The sequence below is a fragment of the Mastigoproctus giganteus genome, chromosome 8 (genome assembly GCF_048544385.1).
Source record: "Mastigoproctus giganteus isolate SK-2022 chromosome 8, ASM4854438v1, whole genome shotgun sequence".
In the NCBI taxonomy this organism is placed as follows: Eukaryota; Metazoa; Arthropoda; class Arachnida; order Uropygi; family Thelyphonidae; genus Mastigoproctus; species Mastigoproctus giganteus.
Genome location: NC_143582.1, coordinates 49803197 through 49827001, shown reverse-complemented (window position 1 = coordinate 49827001; position 23805 = coordinate 49803197). Strand labels below are relative to the sequence as shown.

Here is a 23805-nt window from a genome sequence, read left to right as displayed (position 1 = left end):
GTGTCAGTAGTGTCCTTGACAACCCTGCCAACTTTTGTATCGTCTGCAAACTTGGACATTAAGCTTGATATACCATCATCAGTATCATTTATAAATACAGAAAACAATAATGGACCCAACACTGAGCCCTGAGGGACTCCACTAATAACATCAGTCCACGATGAGCAGTGTCCATTGATTACCACTCTCTGTCTTCTCCCCCTCAACCACCCCTTTATCCATAGCAGCAATTTGCCTCCAATGTCACACTGCTCCAATTTGTGTAGCAGTCTTCCATGTGCAACAGTATCAAAAGCCTTTCTAAGATCCAAGTATATAATATCGAAGTTATTCCCTGCATCCAGTTCTTTTGTGACCGCATCATAGTATCCAATCAAGTTGGTCAGGCAAGACTTCCCCTTAACAAAACCATGCTGTGTCTGAGCTATAACTGAAGTCTTGTCTAAATGATCCTGCAGTGCTTCTTTAACCAGTGCCTCCATTAATTTTCCTGGAACAGAAGTTAAGCTCACAGGTCTATAATTACTTGTGTCAGCCTTTGATCCTCCTTTGTGAATTGGGGTCACATTTGCACATTTCCAGTCTATGGGTACCTCCCCTGAGTCCAAGGAAGCTCTCATAATTATGGCTAAGGGTTTGCTTACTTCCTTTGCTGCCTCCTTTAATATAACTGGATAGATCCCATCCACCCCGGGTGCCTTTCTTGTGTTTGTCTTCAACAGTTTCTCCTCCACTTTACTCCCAGTTATTTCAAGATTCTGTAGCTTACTGCTAGAGTTGAATACACCTCTGGCATTCCCCTCGCTGAATAACTCCTCATGTGTGAATGTCGATGCAAAATATTCATTTAGTTTGTTAGCTACCTGAGCAGGATCATCAACACTTGACCTATCAATATCAAGTGGAATACCTATTGTAGTTGAAATTGATGAACCAGCATTTTTCAAAAGAAAATATAATAGAGGACAACTAATAGGAACACAAATTCGATTTGATTCAACAATTTAAAGCTATGACCCAACAGTCATGTCATTTGACCGCGAGTGTAACTCAGTATTCAAACTGTTGGGGTTAGCCTCAGGGGAATCCCTGAATAATATAAAACAGATTCTTTGCTTTATAAAAAAAAACTATGAAATAAGATATCCCTACTATGTTACGATGTATATCAATAAAACATTTCGATTATGAAATATTTATATTGTTAAATAAATATTTCTTAAATTAAATGTTACATTGCCAAAATATATAAAATGCTAAATATATTTAAAATTTTTACTCTTTCTGCTAAAAAATCCGCTATCACATATTTTAATCCACCAAACCTGAAGCAATTCCGCTAAAACTAGCGGGATCTCTTTCATCAACATCATTAGTCCTTTTCAATCCTGATGATAAGAGAGCTAAAGGAATTTTAGCTCTCTTAATTCGTGCAGCAGCACTAATTGCCAGAAGGCCAGAAATGCGAATACTGTGTACCGAGTTAATTCTCTCCTAATCTGTTCTTTATATAAAAATTTTCTTTGCTCAGTGGAAAGTATTTTAAATGTAACTTCCCAGGGTAATGCAAAATAATTCGCTGTAAAAGGACTTCATTAAACAGAGGTCCGACTGAGTAATTTAGAATTAGAAAAATGGTTATACAGTTTTATATGGAAAATATCTTAACAATAGACAGTGAAAAATGCAAATTTAGTTAAATAATTTTAAGCTTATTTGAATAGTAGACAAACACATGAAAAACATTTACAGAATATTACAAATTTCGGGGTGCACTGCATCCAAATATCACATGTCACTGTTAATAAAGGTGCCGGTACGCCGTTCTGTTGCGTACCATCCCAAAAAAAAGCACTGTATGTATGTATGTATGTGTGTGTGTATGTATATATATATATATCTTTTATACTGGTATATTTATAAATATTGTTTTATAATGTATTGTTAGGCACAGCATTCTGAGAAGATAAATATACATCACTGAATGGGGGAAAAAAGAACATACTATTCATTTCTTTAAAAAAAAAAAAAAAAAAAAAGCTCCATTTAAATTATATCTACTGGCTGTTATTTATCCTGTACTTTATTTGTCTTTAGGTTCTGCACATACTGGCAGATAGCAATCAGAAATGGATAGCTTCTGCTGATTATTATCGATATGTATTAAATGACGCTAGCTCTTAATAACGTACCATTCAATGAATCCTTATACTAATAATTGGCAATAATTTTAATTTTATTAACTTTATGTGTATATAATTTCTTTGGTGGGGAGGGGCTTCCTCTCTGGTTTTAGCTTATGGCATCTTTATCATTTTCCCACCTTAACTAGTCTATTTCTTTTGCTCCATTTAGAGTTTTAATATTTGTTGGTCTCAAGTATCTACAATGCAACACAGAGCTTTACATAATCATAAAATCAAATTCTCCATATATTACTACACAGGGTGTAGTATAACATGTGAAACCCACCTCAGGGGTGGATTTAGGACCTATAAACAATAAAAAAAGTTCATGTAAATGTAGGTCTGATTTTGCCTTGTTTCTGAGTTACAGTCATTTTTGCATTCCAGCAACTATCTGCTTACGTTTAAAGGAAATTCTCAAAAATGACCACTGTGCAGCTGAATACAAGCCTGAAAACACCTTGCCATAGACCTCCTCACCCACTCAAAAGTTCTGGGTGTCTGTTGGATTTGCTGTTCTGGTGCTGATGGGTCTACCACCATCTGAAACTCATTTTCTAAATGAACCGGTTTCCACAAGGTGTTTTTATTTGGCACATGGCGATTATGGAGGTTACATTGCATCTAGCGAGTTCATAAATGAGATGCATGTTTGCCAACTCTCGATTTGAATAAGCGTCCATTATCACAGCAAATGCACAGTATCAAAATGTTAATAACAAGTTCCAAATGTAATTCCCTTGTCAGGAGATCTGACTGATATCACTCAAAGAACACTATGGGCTCTTGTTTACATAACTGTCAGTACGGTCTCTAAGAAATATTGAGCACTGTTTATAAACAGTTGAATGGAGCCAGCTATGCTAACCCAGTTTGTGGAAAGAACTGCTGGAACATAAAAATGGCTGTAACTAGGAAACAAGGCAAAAATCAGACCTATATACTTACATGATGAACTTTTTAAATTGATACTTACATGATGAACTTTTTAAATTGATTTTAGGTCCTAAACCCATCCTCGAAGTGAGTCCCACATGTTATGATACACACCCTCTAGATATGTATATAGTGTGCTTTTGAATTTACCACAAAAAAAAAAAAAAAAAAAATTGCAGATTAATTATAGAAAATTTCAAATAAATTCAGAGCTTATAATTTTAACAGCATCATCACCAATTTAGAAAGCAACTCTAAAAGGTTAATAAAAGTAATTTATAATAGTTCCAAATTCCAACCTAATTAATATCCTCAATAGTTTCAAGCACAATAAAAAAAAACTGGTTTTATGTAACATTTTTTTCTTAAGAAATGAACATTAAAATTTGTATTTATTAATTATAACTTGAAGAAAATGCATAACATTATGCATTTTCTTCTGCGTAAGAGAGAAAGAATGGTTCTCCTGTGAGTTACTATGGGTTTTGCGACTTCAGAGATCAATTTTCAGCAAGCAAATTGATCAGTGAGTTCACACTAGTAGAGGCATAATATACAAATACTGAAAGAATTAAGAGTACCATAATAAATGGCACCTTACGGCTTGCATTGGCAATGTGCCAAAAATTCACATGTACAAGAACTAAAAATAAAAAATTCATTATTACTACTAGGATCAAAATAATGGCTATAAAGTGTTCGTAATACATGTCCAATCTCACAACAATATCCACAATTGTCAAAATTTTATCAGGGTGATTATATCTGTTACAATTTCTGAGATAAAAATGTAACCACCCATTCTATGTAAATTCTCTTTTATAACATCAAATGATGTCATAACTTTCCATTTATTACAATCACCCAATTACAGGTTAATTTCTTTATTAGCAACAGACCTTACCTTTAAGTCATTTAAAACAAAATCAAAACTTACTCCAAACTCAGAGAAGTTCTTAAGCTAGAAATTCTTCATAAATTACTCTTTACTTAAACTGTCATGGGATGAATTGGAATGCAGAATTATAGCACAGCTAAGACAGCCATTTTTGTTGGCAAGCTCATGAATGCTTTAATATGTTCGCTGCCTGAACACAAACTTGTGTCCAAACAAACTGCAAATTTTGTGCCTCACTGCAGATATGTATCTATTTAAATGCAGTCAACAAATGAATGCTGTGAAAGGAATGGCACATGAAATGGACAACTGAGCAATATTAGCATACTGAGTAAATCATGGGCTATTGTATTACAGTTGGAATTTTGCTTAGTGTCAATCACACTGTCTAGAGAGCACTGTAAAAGTTGTACACCTGGTTCACAATTTCATATGTCTTTGTTTTTGTTGAAGTTATTTCATTCTAGTTTAGTGTTTTTTCTTTGCTTATGTTGAAGCTATTTTATCTAGTTTAGTATTTTCCACAAGAAGAAAAGGTAAAATTTTTTGAAGATTATGCTTGCTGAATTTTAATTCTTTAATCTCTGAAGAAGGGGGAGGGGAAATCATCATTAATGTGTGTCTACTGATAAAATTTGTGTAAAAAGTATTTTCCTATAAAAATTTTACCCTGAATGGTTGTTTTAATAGATACAATATTGGCATACTGAGTAATGGGACATCAGGACTGAAAAGGAACAGAGTGGACCGTACGGTGAAGTTGATGACATTGAACCAGCTCTTTATAATATGTCATCTGATACTGAAATAGAATTCTATTCAAGTGATGTGGATTCTAAATCTTGTTCAAATGCTTCTGTTAATGTTAGAATGCTACAAACAATACATGCCAGCATTACTTGGAGCAATGACTCTTTACAGAAGTAATCCATTAACTAAAAAACACTGCCTACTTGTTGCAGCACCCCCGAGAAGTGCCCCAAGGCACAGGGATGACCTTTGAAAATATAAAAGACAGCAAATCTGTTAAGGAGCAAGGCATTACCTACAAGAAATTATTAGAAAGTCTTCTAGGGAAGATTTTCAGAAAGAAATGGAAAACAAGTATCATGAGAGTAGAAAAATATTTAGGATTTAGTTAAAAATGTGTGTATGAAGAGGAAACCATAACTAAGGTAATCGGAAATGAAAACAACATCAAAGTTAAAAGAGAAAAGAAGACATTTTATAAACATGATGTGAATCCTTTGATAAACTCCAAACATAGGAGCTGAAGACATCAAAGAAGAAGAGAAAAAGATTTAAATTGTGGAAATTTCAGATACCATCCCTATTGCTGATATAGAAAAGACCACAGAAATTATCGAATAGAAAGGCAATACATGTAGAAGAAGTTACATCTGAAATTCTGACATTACTGAAAGCACTCTGAATAATGCCTCTGATAATCATATTAGATGTGATTTTTAGAAGCACAAATTTCATCCTGTTTGTTATCATAACTTAGTCTTTCGTTGATTGATTTTAATGACTGTACAAGTATCACTTTACTTCATATCCTCAGTTTGGGATTCCATTGAGGCTGATAATAAGTGAAAAAACATATACTGAGGTTATTTTCCCCATAAACACAATGTTATATATAGGCAATTCATTTCTGAACATAAAATATCAGGACATATTGTGATATTACCCTATTTTAAGCAGTTAGTGCCACCAAAAATAAAGTACTACTTATACCCTACTTAAGTCCTTTAAAATACAGTAACTGGATCACAAGAAGAATATTAAAACATACAGTGAAATTAAGGCTTTAAAAATTATTTCAGACAAACTGTTATCTTCATCTGCTTGGCCTTCTTGATGGCTCATTTTTGGAGTTTTTTATGCTGTGTGTGGGTGCGTGCGTGCGTGCATGTTCTCAGATATCTATGGTGCAATGTCTTTCTTTGGGGCGAAAAATTTGATGATTAAATGGAATCAATTGATTTTTCAGCTTAGAACTTTATGTAACATCATAGAGAATTCTTCAAACTTCTTCTTCTCACTTTACCAATTCATTCAGGGACAGGATCATTTGCTTGAATAACCAATTTTATTGCCTGGATATATCTAAATGAAATTATTTCTATTTCATCTACGGGTCATAATTTATCTAGGTGAATGAGCTCTTTTTTTTCATTTGCAATGTTCTATCATGAAAGGCAATCAATTCTTCAACATCATATTTCCCCAATTTGCAAAAGCCTGTTTGCCTAGTTGCACAATCTGAGCTTGGTTTCATTCTGCAGTTACCTTGAATCACCCTCTGCTTTTATTCACAAAAGTTTCAAACACAAAAGATATCAGAACTGACAGTACTTAGTACTGAGCATGGGTTGAAGGCTGAGAAGATGAAGGCACTCGTTGATATTAGACTTAAATATCTGTAGATAATAACTTTCAAGAAATACATGTGAAGAAAGGTTGTCCCAGAAAGAAAAAGCAGAAAGCATAAATGAGGAAGAGGAAAAGTTGATTCTGTGCATTTGAAGTTTGACAATGAATGGATGCTACCTGGTTGCTGCACATGATTTCAACAGATACCAATTCAGAAGAACAGTACCCATGGAAAAATCTATAGAAAAGGCACACAGCAGAAACTGAACATCTATGAGACAGAGAATGGAGGGGCTAACTGATGGGTTATTAATTATCCTGACTACTCTCTTTCGAATCAAGTTCAGAAATTCGAAAGAGGTTTTGGGGGCACCACTCCAGATGTGGGAATAATATTCCATGGTAGGGCAAATTTAAGATTTGTACACAGTGAAGAGTTGTTTAGAAGAAAAGTAATACTAAGAACAAAAGGGTAAACAGGGTAATCCCTAAAGGAATATGTGATCTTGTCTAGAAATCCAAGTGTCACTGAAGATGAACATAAGAGCAGCAGACTTTTTTGCAAGAAGTAAGACAGGACTAAATATTAAAAGGACTGAAGCTAAGTTTTCTTTGTCCCATTGGAGAATTACCTGGAAATTGGTACACAAGAAACTGGCAGTGATTATATAAGAAGTTAAAGCCATTTGTGCAGGTCAAGGTGTAAACCTGGAGGGTGAAATGCAGGGTGCTATCATCAGGATTTATAGTCAGCAGGAGAAGGTCATTAATATACAAGAGGAAAAGAATAGGAGAATTAAACCTTGGAGAAAACCAGCATTACTAAGGAAATTAGAAGACAGAGAGCCATCTAACCTCATCTGCAGTTAGCAGTTAACTGGATATCCAATTGCAAAAAACAGTTGGCAATCTGTAAGATAGAAGCTTATATAACAGAAACAACAAAAAATGTTATAAAAGTCTTCTTTTATAACAGAAACAATCGAAAGCATTAGAAATGTCAGGAGCAACTGCTTGAGTATCACTAAATTTTTCCATTCAATTTATCCAAAGATGTATGGCATAAGTCAATATATCACCAGTGGATCAACAGTGACAAATTCATATTGGCAATCACTGATCAGATAGTTCAGGGGTTAATGGATTTGGATTAATGGATTTCTCCATTACTTTGGAAAAGTGCGATGATATGATAATTCGATGGGAAGGATTTGTCACCCTTTTTATGAACTGGCCGAATATGAGTAAATTTCAAAGCAGAAGGAAAAACACCCATGGAATAAGAAAGTGTAAAAAGGCTACACTGAACAGTAGCGCAGGTTTTGAGAAGAAATGGAGGAAATATCATCAGGACCTGGAGCTTCTTGGCAACAAAATTGTTCAGAATTTTTCTGACATCCTTCTCCTAGAAGATCACATGAAGCAATAGGAGTTTAGCAAAAATGCAGAATGCTGAAAAGTCAGCTTTATTTTCAGCTGATGATGCAATAGAGTCATTATATTGTAAAAGAGGTGGAAGTATAGGTGGACAGAAGTTGTGGCCAACAGCTTTGGCAAGAGACTAGAATGCTTGACTGCTGTTTGCATACAAAGCATGTTTCTACTCTTAACCAGTTCAAAATTGAGTTTGGATTAACTAATAAATGTTTTACAATTGTAGCAAACTTTATCAGTGTAGGTAGAAAATGAAACTGGAGACCTGAATACAAGCCAATTATGATGTGTTACATTCTTATCTTGAATAGTCTTCACACATTTATTGGAAACCATAAGTTTACATACAGGATGAGCTTTTAGGGTAAAATGCAGAATAAAGGATTTCATTCATACAAGAATAATTTCACTACCATGATCTGAGCAAACATTGGGAACAAATAATTTAAGCAATAATCCAACCAAGGAAAAGAAGAATAGAAATCATGCAGATGATCCCAATTTATATTCCTGTAAATGCCAAATGACATGAGCCTGAGAATGGCCATGAGTGAGAGATATAAGCTCCACTGCAGAGAAAATAATCAAGTTATGATCTGAGGTCAATGTTAGTGGTCCAACAGCGACCACTAAGGAGGAGTGCTAAAATAGGATTGTCTGGTGTTCCGGTGTCTGGTAAATGAAAATCTGTGCAATGTCATTACTAATAGCAAAGGCCTTGGCATTTCAACCAGTTGAGTCCATGTAAGTACGAAACTGAAGCCAGCTGGAACTGGGAACATTAAAATTACAAAGGAAAATTATCTCACTGTTAAGAAAGTTAGAATGGAGAAATCTGAGTTTTGAAGAAAGGAAGTCAAAGAGTTCTAAATGATTGGTGAAGTTGGGAGAATGAATGGGGTATAGATATTTTAAGCCAGAAGAGATCAAAATGAGGAGATTCCAAATTACAAGGAATATCAGAGTGGATGTAAGAACAAGTACCATCTTTTAAGTGAAAGGATTCATAGAGCAAGTAATCAGGACAATTGAGATGTGGTTGAGGCAACTAACAATTGGGATTCTGTCAGAAAAGTAACTGAGGCTTGGCTGATTGTAGATAGAAATGGAGTGTTTTTAAACTGGAACTGAGACCACATGTATTTTGTGAAATGAATGAGGAAGTTTTTGGAAAAGTCTGGATCTTTTTGCAGATAAGTTTGTTCTATTAGTTTGACTATTCATGACATATTTAGTAAATGAAGTGAAGTGTGTGGGGAGGGGGGATAAGCTGTATGAATTAATGAAACTTTTGGATATGGCATACTCACAGCAAGAATATACACAGCTCTTTGACATAATGTGGCTTCAACGGCATTTTCCACACACAAACACACACTACTTGGACTCCCTCCAGCTGCTATTTGGCAGAGCAGAGACAGCAAACTTTATCAGTTTTACACACCAGCTGATTGGAATACTTCTTAGAACGTTACCAGCAAGTTTTTCACAATGGACAATCTAGCAGCCACCTTATGAAAACCACTTTAGAGCTGCACCCCAGAAATATAAGAAATGTTGGATCTTGACATGATGCTCATTATAATCTCAGAAAACATCACTCATACTGTAATATGGAAGAGATGGAACTGCTGGAGATTTAATACAGAGATTAAACATGGATTTCACCACTTCAAGCCTCCAATAAGCAAAGTGATAGTAATGTGTCAGATGATGAGAGTCCTTCACCACCTAGTATTACCTAGTGACACAGAGGGGCAGCAGGTGGGTAAAGTGCCTGCCTAGCAACCCAAAAGTCGTGGGTTCGAATCCTGCCTCGGGCTTGGATCAGAGTAAAAAAATGGAAAAACTTTGGGAGGTGCATTATGGCCACAGAAGCTGATGTGCCAACAACTAACAAAAAAAAAAAAAAAAAAAAAAAAGGAGGGGCAGCATTTCCCTGTGTGATGTGGATGCCACACCTTAATCCCTTCTTATGTTGGTTCACACCTGGATAGTCACCTCCAATATACTAAGTGAATTGTCTCAGGCCTTACACATGGGAGATATATTTACAGGGTTAATAACAGTCACAACATCATGAAGGTGCATACAGTCAACTCAACCAACACAGAGCAACTAAACTTCAGAAGTCCCACTTGCAAGTCAAATGAACCGAAATTTGGTCCACTTGACTTACAAGTGGGACCTGAATGTGAGAGTTCCATCACTGAAATTACTACATTTTGTCCATAGTTTTTCTATCCACTATTCATACAGTTGGAAACCACTTCATTATAGGTTTCAGTATTTATGGCTTTACAGATGTTGAAATTCCTTTCAAAATCATTTTACATTTGGAGATCAGTTACACTAATTGCTTGGAAAATATTCCCATATGCTTGAAATTTGCACTGACACCTTGATCCATAGACTATAACAATGCACTTGTATTCAATGTATAATAACAATCTTAACTTTACCTTCAGAGAAATCTTCAAAAACACCCTGTGGATGCAGACTAATAGCAATTCACTTTCAAGATTATTTTCAATATAATAATCTATGAATAAAATATTTTATTCATAGATTAAGCAAATATATTTTATTCAATGTGTGATGGAAACCAGCACGCTGAAAACAATTTGTGCTGGTTTCCACCACACATATAATTAGTATAGACTAAACAATGTCCACATTTAACTGTAGAACCGAACTGCTAACACCAGTGTAAAATGGATTATATACATATATAGGATCATATAATGTGTTGACACCTTATGATATAAGAATGTGAAAGATGTTCATCTGGTCACTTTCTTATGACATAGGGTGTCAAAATGTGCAACATAGCTTGTGCAGACCGGGCTATCCAGGTGGGTAAAGTTCCTGCCTGGCAACCAAAGGTTGCGGATTCGAATCCTGCCTTGGGCTTCAATCAGAGTAAAATGCAAAAACTTTGGGAGGTGCATTATGGCCACAGAAGTCGATGTGCCAAAAACGAACAAAAAAAAAAAAAAAAACCAATAGCTTGTTCATTGATTTTTAAAATAAGTGAAAAAATTTGTATTTTATGACTGCTCATGACTAAAGATTGCTTTCAAAGCTAGTGAGAACAAACATGTAGAAATTTCTCAGATACTTATGAAATTTCTTTTGCAAGCTGGCCATATAGTCAGATGCAAGAATGATAGAACAAGAGATTTACTATAACGGACGCCCAGTACTAAGAAATTATAAACTGCAATAAAAAAAAATCCAAAATTATATAAATTATGTTGTAATAACTGATTATTTAAACAAAACATTTTTCTACCTGGGAGGTGAAGCCTCTAAGTTTTGTAATTTTTCTTCTATCTCTTTTTGCTGTTCCCACAGCTGATCATATTCCTGCAAGTACATTATTATATACCATTAAAAATATATATTGGCTTAAGAGATAATTAAACAAAATATATTGTTTAAGTCAAACTGATATAAACTTATTTGATTAAAAGAAGCTTTTAACAGATACTTTTTATAAATGAACTACCAAACTGGATGAGTGAGGCAATGATATCAATTATAACAAATCATGCCAACCTTTCAAAAACAGTGAATCTTTATAATTTTAAATGAAAAATTAACATGGGTTCATAGTTAACCAAACCAAAAAACATTACAAAAACATAATGCCATATGCCACGGAGAACATATTATGCAAAAAGGATAGGTGGAACAGGACCAGGGTATGTCTGGTAAGGGCAAAGGTTGATGACATTGCAGAGCAGATATCATCTTTTAAGGGCACAAAAGGTGATTTTGTTGAACACATTGGCACTAATAATATCAAGAGTAGGAGACCGGCAGAATAACTTAACAAGTACAGGTCAATTTTGAAAAAAAGCTGTGAGTTAAGAGTTGAATTTGAAGGTGTCTGCAATTCTGCCCAGACACGATAGGAGGAAGTATATGACGAGAGCCTAATCAATCAATTCGGCCCTGGAGAGATTGTGCAAAGGCTCAAGGGATAGAATTTTTCTCAGCCAGGTCTGTGCTTGTTAACAGGAGAGACTGCTTCTACAGGGTTGGGATACACTTAAATAGAAAGGGTGCAAGAATATTTGCCAATGCTATCAAGGAAAAGTTAGATGGGTTGGAAAACTGCTAGATTGGAGAGGATACACAGACTAATAGATTAATAGTAGCCGCTACAGAGGTGAAAATGACTCTTGCACTGCTTCTATTGAAATGAGCAGCAGCCTGAAAAACAAGGAGCAGGGGATTCCAGAGATTGCTGAGAGTCATTGGGAAACAAGTAAATACATAGGCTGTGTTACAGTAGCTAAGAATAGAAACAGATGCATGTATACTTGTGTGTACACCAATGCTAGGAGTTTGGTAAATATATTTGATGAATTTGAGGTGTTGGTCAAAACTTCAAAGGCAAATATTGTTGGGATAACAGAGATGTAGTGTCACACAGATATAAGGAATGCAGAACTGGAATTTGGGGAGTACAATGTGTACAGGAAGGATATATGGGGTTATGCTATTGGTTAAGGAACACATAAAACCCAAGGAAGTAGAGCCAGTCGACATGGCTGGACAGAGCAGTGCCGAGTCAGTTTGGTGTGACATAAGAACTGGGAAAGCAAGATTAAGAGTAGGAGTATGTTATAGGCCTAATGACTCTGACAAGTATAATAAACAACTGTACATAGAAATAGAGTCGGCCAATAAATCAGAGTGTCTTATAATGGGGGCTTTTAATTTCCCAGATACTGACTGGAATTTGTGGGTTGGTCACTCATACACTAGCAAGGCTTTTGTGGATTTATTGGATGACTGTTTTCTACAGCAGCATGTTCGGGAGGCAACTAGAGGGAGTAATACTCTTGATCTCATTATCAGTAGTGATTCTTCATGCATTAAAAATCTGCAGATAAAGGAACCACTAGGTGGCAGTGATCACAGTGTGCTGAAGTGGGATTTACTCAAAGATGTAACTACCATCAGAGGTAAAGGGAAGGGTTTTTCTTTTCATAAAGCTAGTAGTAGTAGTGGCATCTGATGCAAGAAAACAAGTGTATGAGCTTATGCAGCATCAGCCAAAAAAAAAAAAAAAAAACAAAAAAAAAATCACACCATTCCCTCCAAATCCTGTCCAGTTCTCCTTAAATTTATTTAACCTATCAACTTCCACAACGACAGTTGGAAGTTTGTTCCAGCAATTAACCACCCGCTGGCTAAAGGCAAATTTCGGCACATCTATTCTACATCTGTCTTTTCTTGATTTGAATTTATGTCCGCTTAGGTTCGTAATCTGAACAAATAGAAGGATCCCATCAGAATTCAGCGTGCTCAACCCATTCAAGGCCTTATACACCTCAATCAGATCACTGCGCAGGTGCCTAGTCTCCAACCACTGCAATTTGCAGAACTTAAGCCTCTCTTGGTAAGAGGAAACCTTCATTCCCCTCACCAATCTTGTTGCCCTTCTCTGTACATGCTCAAACAAATCTACATCCTTCCTAAAATGAGGCTTCCAGACCTGTACACAGTACTCAAGGCGTGCCCTGACCATTGTCTTATACAGAGGGACAATCACCTCCTTTTCCAGGCTAGCAAAATTCCAATATATCATTGACAAAACCCCATGACCTGCCCTGGCAGCCTGTCTGCATTGCTCAGAAAACTTCATATCTGCCTGCACAATTACTCCCAGGTCTTTTTCATTTTCTACCACCTTAAGTGTAGAACCACACAGTTGGTATGTTTCTCTAGGGTTATTTCTACCCATATGCAGTACTTTGCATTTGTCAAGGTTAACCTTCAGTTGCCCAAGGTTAAACTTCTTAGCCCATCTGCCCAATTTTTCTAGATCCTACTGCAGTAGCACACTGCCATTACTGTCATTAACAACAGTGCCAAACTTTGTATCATCTGCAAACTTCGACACTAAGCCTGATATACCTTCATCAATATCATTGATAAATATACAAAACAACAGTGGACCCAACACCGAACCCTGTGCAACTCCACTAATAACATTAGTCCAGGAAGAGCAGCACCAATTGATTACCACTCTCTGTCTTCTCCCACTCAACCATCCTTTTACCCATTGTAGCAACTTACCCTTAATACCATTCTGTTCCAAATTTTTCCATTAATCTTCCATGAGCAACAGTGTCAAAAGCTTTCCTGAGATCCAAATATATGATATCAAAATTATTTTTTGCATCCAGTTCCTTTGTAACCACATCATAATATCCTATCAAATTTGTCAGACAAGACTTTCCCTTAACAAACCCATGCTGTGTCTGAATTATTGCTGCAGTCTTGTCTAGATGATCCTGAAATGCATCTTTAACCAGTGACTCCATAATTTTACCCGGAAGAGAAGTTAAACTAACTGGTCTGTAATTACTTGTGTCACCCTTCAATCCCCCTTTGTGAACTGGGGATACATTTGCACATCTCCAGTCTGTGGGGACATCCCGAGTCCAAGGATGCTCTCATAATTAGGGCTAAGGGTTTGCTAGTTGCTTTGCCGCCTCCTTTAATATAACTGGATAGATCCTATCCACCCCAGGTGCCTTTCTTATGTTTAACTTCAACAATTTCTCCTCCACTTTGCTCTCAGTTATTACAAAATCATTAAGCACCATGCTACATTTTGATAACCATGTGCCATTTTTAAACCTTAATAACTCCTCTTGTGTGAAGGTAGATGCAAAATACTCATTCAGTTTGTTTGCTATCTGAGCAGGATCAACAGTCGAACCATCGATATCAAGTGGACCAATCAGATTCATCCCCTTCCTTTTAGAGTTTATACAAGTAAAGAAATCCTTGCTGTTTTTCTTAGCATCCTTTGCCAAAGATTTCTCGTAATCTGCCTTCGCCTGCCTAACCTCCTTTGTGATCTTATTACAGACTAGCTTATATCTGCCATAGGTTTCTGAGTCGTTTGATGATTTATATGCATCCCATGCATTTTTCTTCTCTGTCACGAGTCTCATTAGTTCATTTGATAACCATTTAGGCCTAAACCTTGAACAATATTTCTTAATAGGTATGAAAAACGTTTAGTAGCTTCCACGATTAATTCCTTGAATGCTTCCCACTTAGAATTTACTGTTCGTAACATCGTCAGTTGATCCCACTGTACAGAATTTTGAAAATTGTCTGGAACAACTGTACTCGCCTTTACGGAAGCAAAAACCCTTTCCTTTACCCTTAAGGTAATTATATCTTTAAGTAAATCCCACATCAGTACATTGTGATCTATGCCACCTAGTGATTCCTTTATCTGCAAATTCTTAATAGACGAATGATCACTGCTCATAACCAGATCAAGAGTATAACCCTCTCTGGTTGCCTCTCGAACATGCTGCTGCAGAAAACAATCATCCAATAAATCCACAAAAGTCTTACTAGTGTGTGGGTGACCAAAATAGTCACCAGTCAATATCTGGGAAGTTAAAATGCCCCATTATAAGACATTCTGATTTACTAGCCCACTCTATTTCTCTGTACAATTGTTCATTGTACTCATTATGCCTATAACACACTCCTACCCTTATTTTTACTTTCCAAGTGCTTAAGTCACACCAACCTGACTCAACAGTGCACTGTTCATATATATCAACACCTCCTCCCTTCCTATTCTATCTATCCTTTCTGTACACATTGTACTTCCTAAATTCCAATTCTACTCCTAATATTAGGGTGACGCCATGTCTCTGATATCCCAACAATATCCACCTTTGATGTCTTGACCAACACTTCAAATTAATCAAATTTATTTACTATACTTCTAGCATTGGTATACATGCAAGCGTACATGCACCTATTCCTAGTTACCCTGACAAATCCCATATACCCACCTGTTTCACAATGAGTGCCATCAGTCCCTGAAACCCCCAGCACCCCCACTCCAGGTCGCTACTTATTCTAATAGAAATTGTGCAAGAATCACCTTCACGCCTGCCTGCGGCTACTTTTAACCTTTTAGTCTGTGAATGTAAGGGCACAGTAAATTTAAGGGCACAAAAGGTGATATAGTTGTACACATTGGCACTAATAATATTAAGAGTAGGAGACCGGCAGAATTACTTCACAAGTACAGGTCACTGTTGAACAAAAGCCGAGAATTAGGGTTGAATTTGAAAGTGTCTGCAATTCTGCCCAGACACGATAGGAGGGAGTATATGATGAGAGCCTTGTCGATCAATGCGGCCCTGGAAAGATTGTTCAAGGCTCAAGGGGTAGAATTTTTTTCAGCCTGGACTGTACTTGTTAACAGGAGAGATTGCTTCTACAGGGATGGGATACACTTAAATAGAAAGGGTGCAAGAATATTTGCTGATGCTATCGAGGCAGTGTTAGGTGGGTCGGAAAACTGCTAGCTTGGGGGGGAGACAAAGACCAATAGATTGACAGTAGCCACTGGCAGAGGTGAAAGAGATTCTTGCACTGCTTCTATTAGAATGAGCAGAAGCCTGAAAAACAAGATGCATAGTATTTCAGAAACTGCTGGGAGCCATTGCGGTACAAGTACACACATGGGTTGTGTTAGGGTAGCTAAGAATAGAAACAGGTGCAGGTACACTTGCATGTACACCAATGCTAGGAGTTTAGTAAATAAATTTGATGAATTTGAGGTATTGCTCAAAACATCAAAGGCAGATATTGTTGGGATATCAGAGACGTGGTGTCACACAGATATAAGGGATGCAGAACTGCAATTTGGGGAGTACAACGTCTACAGAAAGGATAGACAGGATAGGAAGGGGGGAGGGGTTATGCTAATAGTTAAGAAACACATAAAAACCAAGGAAGTGAAGCCAGTCGACATCGCCGGACAGTGCAGTGTTGAGTCAGTTTGGTGTGACATAAGCATTGGGAGATCAAAATTGAGAGTAGGAGTGTGCTATAGGCCTAATGACTCTGATGAGTATAATAAGGAACTGTACAGGGAAATAGAGTGAGCCAGTAAATCAGAGAGTCTTATAATCGGAGATTTTAATTTCCCAGATATTGACTGGAATTTGGGGGCTGGTTACTCACACACTAGCAGGGCTTTTGTGGATTTATTGGATGATTGTTTTCTACATCAGCATGTTCGGGAGGCAACTAGAGGGAATAATACTCTTGATTTGATTATCAGCAGTGATTCTTCATGCATTAAGAATCTGCAGATAAATGAACCACTAGGTGGCAGTGATCACAGTGTGCTGAAGTGGGATTTACTCAAAGAGGTAACTACCATTAGGGGTAAAGGGAAGGGTTATTGCTTCCATAAAGGCGACTACGATGGACTGAGACAGTATTTAAATTCTATACAGTGGGACCAACTGATGTGTTACCAACAGCAAATTCAAAATGGGAAGTATTCAAAGAACTTATCTTGGAAGCTACTAGGCTTTACATACCAACTAAGAAATATTGTTCAAGATTTAGGGCAAAATGGATGTCAGATGAACTAATGAAGCATATGGCAGAGAAGAAAAATGCATGGGATACTTACAAATTAACACATGACACAGAAGCCTATGATAGATACAAGTTGATATGCAACCAAGTTACAAAGGAGGTTAGGCAGGCGAAGGCAGATTACGAGAAATCCTTGGCAAGGGATGCAAAGAAAAACAGCAAAGAGTTCTTTACTTATGTAAACTCTAGAAGGAAGGGGATGAATCAGATTGCTCCACTTGATATTGATGGGTCAACTGTTGATGATCCTGCTCAGGTAGCTAACAAACTAAATGAATATTTTGCATCGACATTCACACATGAGGAGTTATTCAGCAAGGGGAATGCCAGAGGTGTATTCAACTCTAGCAGTAAGCTACAGAATCTTGAAATAACTGGGAGTAAAGTGGAGGAGAAACTGTTGAAGATAAACACAAGAAAGGCACCCGGGGTGGATGGGATCTATCCAGTTATATTAAAGGAGGCAGCAAAGGAAGTAAGCAAACCCTTAGCCATAATTATGAGAGCTTCCTTGGACTCAGGGGAGGTACCCATAGACTGGAAATGTGCAAATGTGACCCCAATTCACAAAGGAGGATCAAAGGCTGACACAAGTAATTATAGACCTGTGAGCTTAACTTCTGTTCCAGGAAAATTAATGGAGGCACTGGTTAAAGTAGCACTGCAGGATCATTTAGACAAGACTTCAGTTATAGCTCAGACACAGCATGGTTTTGTTAAGGGGAAGTCTTGCCTGACCAACTTGATTGGATACTATGATGCAGTCACAAAAGAACTGGATGCAGGGAATAACTTTGATATTATATACTTGGATCTTAGAAAGGCTTTTGATACTGTTGCACATGGAAGACTGCTACACAAATTGGAGCAGTGTGACATTGGAGGCAAATTGCTGCTATGGATAAAGGGGTGGTTGAGGGGGAGAAGACAGAGAGTGGTAATCAATGGACACTGCTCATCGTGGACTAATGTTATTAGTGGAGTCCCTCAGGGCTCAGTGTTGGGTCCATTATTGTTTTCTGTATTTATAAATGATATTGATGATGGTATATCAAGCTTAATGTCCAAGTTTGCAGATGATACAAAGGTTGGCAAGGGTTGTAAGGACACTACTGACACTATGCTGCTGCAACAGGATCTGGAAAGGTTGAGCAGATGGGCTGAGAGGTGGCAAACGAAGTTTAACATTGACAAATGTAAAGTACTACACATGGGAAACAGCAACCCCAGAGCAACGTATCAACTCTGTGGTACTACACTGACAGTGGTAGAGAATGAAAGGGACTTGGGGGTGGTTGTGCAGGCAGATATGAAGTTCTCTGAGCAGTGCAGATGGGCTGCAAGAGTAGCTCATGGAGTATTGTCAATGATATACAGGAATTTTTCCAGCAGGGATAAGGAGGTGATTATTCCATTGTATAAGGCAATGGTCAGGCCACACCTAGAGTACTGTATACAGGTCTGGAGGCCTCATTTCAAGAAGGATGTAGAGCTGCTGGAACGAGTACAGAGAAGGGCAACAAGATTAGTGAATGGAACAAAGGGGTGCTCTTACGAAGAAAGGCTTAAGTTTTGCAAATTACAGTGTCTGGAGAGTAGGCACCAGTGAGGTGATCTGATAGAGGTGTATAAAGCCTTGAATGGTTTAAGCATGCTCAATGCTGATGGGATTCTTCCTCTAGCTCAGAAAAATCACCTCAGAGGGCATAAATTCAAATTGAGGAAAGACAGATGTAGGATAGACGTGCAGAAATTTGCCTTTAGCCAGCGGGTGGTTGGTTGGTGGAACAGACTTCCATCCCTTGTGGTGGAGGTTGATAGCCTAAATAAGTTTAAGGCTCAGCTGGACAGGTATTTTGAACGAACAGAGGGGTGAAGTGGAAGTGGGTTTTTTTTTTTTTTTTTTTGGCTGATGCTGCATAAGCTTTCTTTCTTGCATAAAATGCCTCTACTAATGCTAATGCTAATCTCCCCCCCAAACTAGCAGTTTTCTGACCCACCTAACACTGCCTCGATAGCATCAGCAAATATCCTTGCACCCTTTCTATTTAAGTGTATCCCATCCCTGTAGAAGCAGTCTCTCCTTTTAACAAGCACAGACCACGTTGAAAAATATTCTACCCCTTGAGCCTTGCACAGTCCCTCCAGGGGCGAATTGTTTGACAAGGCTCTCGTCATGTACTCCCTCCTATCATGTCTGGATAGAATTGCAGACACTTTCAAGTTTAACCCTAACTCATGACTTATTTTGCAACATTGACCTGTACTTGTTAAGTAAATCTGCAGATCTCCTACTTTTAATGTCACTGGTGCCAACGTGTACAACAGTATCACGTTTTGTGCCCTTAAAAGATGATATATGCTTTAAAATGGCATCAACTTTTGCCCATGGCAGACATTCCCTGGTCCTGTTCCATCTATCCTTTTTACACAATATATTCCCCGTCACCCTGACAATAGAATCACCAACAATAACTAGTTCCTTTGGGACCAGTGCATTCTGCCTTTGAGATAGCCTCTGTGTTGCCTGATGCCCAGGAGTGAGCTCTGGCGTTGAGTTGGGCAGCTGAGAGCTTGACGGGCCCCTCATATTAATTTCTTTGATGGCATCTACCCTACACCTCAAGCTCTCATAGGCACCCAGTAGAACGCTGAGTTGATGCCTAATTTCTAGACACTCTCTGCACCTGGCACACACACACACACAAAAACATCCTCCTTGGCTAGATCATGTTCTGTTCCAGAGAGTTCAGCAAACATTTCACAAGGTGCACATTTTTTTTAGGCTGTGATGCATTGGAGAATCAACCCCCTCAGTTCTCCCCCAAGTCACAGCACTCTTGCCACTTTGTGCCTGTTGCTTTGCTACTCTAGTCTGGGGCATGATATTTTAAATTAATAAGATCAATAAATTTAATTAATTAATTGTCAATACTACGCTATCTAATAGAATCCTAAATGCAGCGATGTGTATTACGCTAGACAAGACTTCAGTTATAGCTAAGACACAGCATGGGTTTGTTAAGGGGAAGTTTGACCAATTTGTTTGGACACTATGATGTGGTCACAAATGAACTGGATGCAAAGAATAACTTTGATATCATATATTTGGATCTTAGAAAAGCTTTTGATACTGTTGCACATGGAAGACTGCTGAACAAATTGGAGGAGTGTGGCATTGGAGGCAAATTGCTGCTATGAATAAAGGGATGGTTGAGTGAGAGAAGACAGAGAGTGGTAATCAATGAACACTGCTCTTCATGGACTAATGTTATTAGTGGAGTCCCCCAGGGTTCAGTTTTGGGTCCATTGTTGTTTTCTGTATTTATTAATGATATTGATGATGGTATATCAGACTTAATGTCCAAGTTTGGAGACGATACAAAGGTTGGCAACAGGATCTAGAAAAGTTGAGTAGGTGGGCTGAGAAGTGGCAACTGAAGTTTAACATTTAAAAATGTAAAGTACTGCATATGGGAAGCAGTAACCCCAGAGTAACGTATCAACTGTGTGGTACTACACTGACAGTGGTAGAGAATGAAAAGGACCTGGGGATAATCGTGCAGGCAGATATGATGTTTTCTGAGCAGTACAGATGGTCTGCAAGAGTAGCTCATGGTGTCTTGTCAATGATATACAGGAAATTTTCTAGCAGGGATAAGGAGGTGATTATCCTCTTGTATAAGGCAATGGTCAGGCCACACCTTGAGTACTGTATACAGGTTTGGAAGCCTCATTTTAAGAAGGACATAGAGCTGTTGGAACAAGTACAGAGAAGGGCAACAAGATTAGTGAATGGAACAAAGGGTTGCTCTTACGAAGAAAGGCTTTGGTTTTGGAAATTACAGTGTCTGGAGACTAGGCACCTGCGAGGTGATCTGATTGAGGTATAAAGCCTTGAATAGTTTGAGCATGCTCAATGCTGATGAGATTCTTCCTCTTACTCAGAATAATCACTTGAGAGGGCATAAATTTAAATTGAGGAAATACATTTGTAGGATAGATGTGTGGAAGCTTGCCTTTAGCCAGCAGGTGGTTGATTGCTGGAACAAACTTCCATCTGTCATAGAAGTTGATAGCTTAAATAGATTCAAGGCAGAACTAGACAAACATTAATGTGAGTGGATGGATGAAATAAGAAGAGTATGTGGTTTTTTTTTTTTTTTTGGCTGATGCTATATAAGCTTTCTTTCTTGTATCATGTGCCTTTGCTAATGCTAATCTCACCTTTCAGGAACAGTAGAAAATATCTAGTTATGTACAAAAATACCAATGCATAGCTACTAACTTTGGACTTTCAAAAACCTGGAGATCAGGCCTTTGAAAACAGAAGGAGGAAAACAGGTAATTCTTGGAGCCAAAAAACAGGAGATTTTTTTGAAGTTCACACTGCACTAGAAATTAAATTTCATGACAAAATACACATTTTATATTAAAATATAGCTATACAAGGTATGGAAATAAAGTTCCCAGACTGGCGCATTAAAAAGAACACAAAGTGAAGAATGGTTTTATTTTTATTAAAAGTAATCAACACAATTGAATACACTTATTACACTGTTCTAATAATTTCTGAAAAGAGTCATCTAAAGAGATGTTCAGTTTGGCAGTTATGTTTTTCCTTATGTCCTCAACATCCACAAATCTCTCCTTTGAGGGCAGGTTTCGCCTTGAGAAAGAGATAGAAGTCTGCTGGTGCTAGATCAGGAGAGTAGGGTGGATGGTTCATAAAAAATTTCTTCACAACGAGTGCAGAATGAGCATGGGCATTGTTGTGTAAAATGAACCAGCTGCCTTCCTCTTGAAATTGTGGCTCACCTGGGAAATGCACTTCAATAGTCTTTGAAGCACCTACTGTGTTCTACGTACATTTTGTTCTTCCCACAACTGATCATATTGAAAAATTCCTTGTGAATCATACGCTTTGTCAAAGAACATGATCAGCATCATCTTGATCCAGGACTTCTGTAAACAAAACTTTTGGGCTTTGATTTTGGATCAGATTGGACTGGATTATGATTTGTTTGTTTGTTTCGGAATTTATTGGGCGCATCGGCAACTATGGCCATAGTGCGCCAGTGGATTATGATTTTATTGGCACATTAGCATCTAAGGCTATTATGTACCAGGACATAATTATACCAGTTTAGAAAATTAATATATAAATAAATTTTGATAACCTTCAAAAAAAGGTTACCTCGTCACTAGTCCTATAATGGTATACATATTAAAAATATATATATATTCAAAGTTTTATATACATTTATATAAATTAATATGTTGTAAAAATTTAAAAACAGCAGGCACATTAGTGACAAATGGGCCTGGAGTACTGGGGTCCATAGTTTAACAAATAGATATTTATTTAAAGTATACCCAGTATAAAATAAAATAAAATAAAATATTTCAGTAGCTTTCGGAACTCGTGTCGCTTCGTCAACTGACAAATTTGAATACATTACAAGCAAAGTGTGGCACGTTACTCATTCGTCATTGTTGTAGCACGGATGTGTGCTGCCTTGCGCCAGTGATCATCCATCAATAAAACGGTTGTCTCCAGGATTGGATGTATACGCATGCCTTTCTGGCGATTTAATGCCTTAGGGTTGTTCATTATGTATGAACAACCCTAATAATGAACAACCCTAAGGCATTAAATCGCCAGAAAGGCATGCGTATACATCCAATCCTGGAGACAACCGTTTTATTGATGGATGATCACTGGCGCAAGGCAGCACACGTCCGTGCTACAACAATGACGAATGAGTAACGTGCCACACTTTGCTTGTAATGTATTCAAATTTGTCAGTTGACGAAGGGACACGAGTTCCGAAAGCTACTGAAATATTTTATTTTATTTTATTTTATACTGGGTATACTTTAAATAAATATCTATTTGTTAAGCAGGCACATTGTCATTGCTGGATAAACTCTGATTGAGTATATAAGGCTCAGTCAGATGGATAAAAGTGGTAAAACAGGTATTGCTAAAATCTGGACAGTTAATTAAAATGTGTCTAATTGATAAAACTGTGTCATGACAGGACTCACACATAGGAGGGTCATCAGCCCTCAGCAAATACGGATATGTCAGATGACAGTGTCCTATGCAGGTCCAGACAAGAACAACTCCCTCCTTACGATTACTGCATAGACTAGACTGCCGTGATTCAATTACAGGTTTTATATGATATAATTTGTTTGTAGTCTTTCTATTCCATGAATCCTGCCATTGGGAGTATATCCTTTGGTGTACTATTTGCCTGTAGTCTGTATAGGGGACTGACAAACAGTGATTATTATGAGGAATTGCTAATTTGGTTGCAGTGTCAGCCAAATAATTTCCCCTAATCCCAATGTGACTGGGAATTCAGCAGAAGCAGGTATATTTACATTCATGAAGAGAATAGATCTTCTGCTGAACTTGAAACAGAACTGGATGAGGGTTATATCTCACCTTTAAGTAATGTTCTTGTTTATACTCCAGCACAACCACCAGATCAGTGGAGTTTA

At 37.5% G+C, this 23805-nt stretch overlaps 1 protein-coding gene across 1 annotated transcript in view; it reads right to left on the bottom strand.

Annotated features, from left to right (window-relative positions):
• The window catches only part of Su(var)3-3 (lysine-specific histone demethylase Su(var)3-3), an 801787-nt gene that overhangs the window by 616763 nt on the left and 161219 nt on the right, over positions 1-23805 (bottom strand). The window contains exon 12 of the mRNA XM_090379361.1: positions 11129-11202. Coding sequence (XP_090235487.1) covers positions 11129-11202 — 74 coding nt within the window. The remainder of the gene's footprint in view (positions 1-11128; positions 11203-23805) is intronic.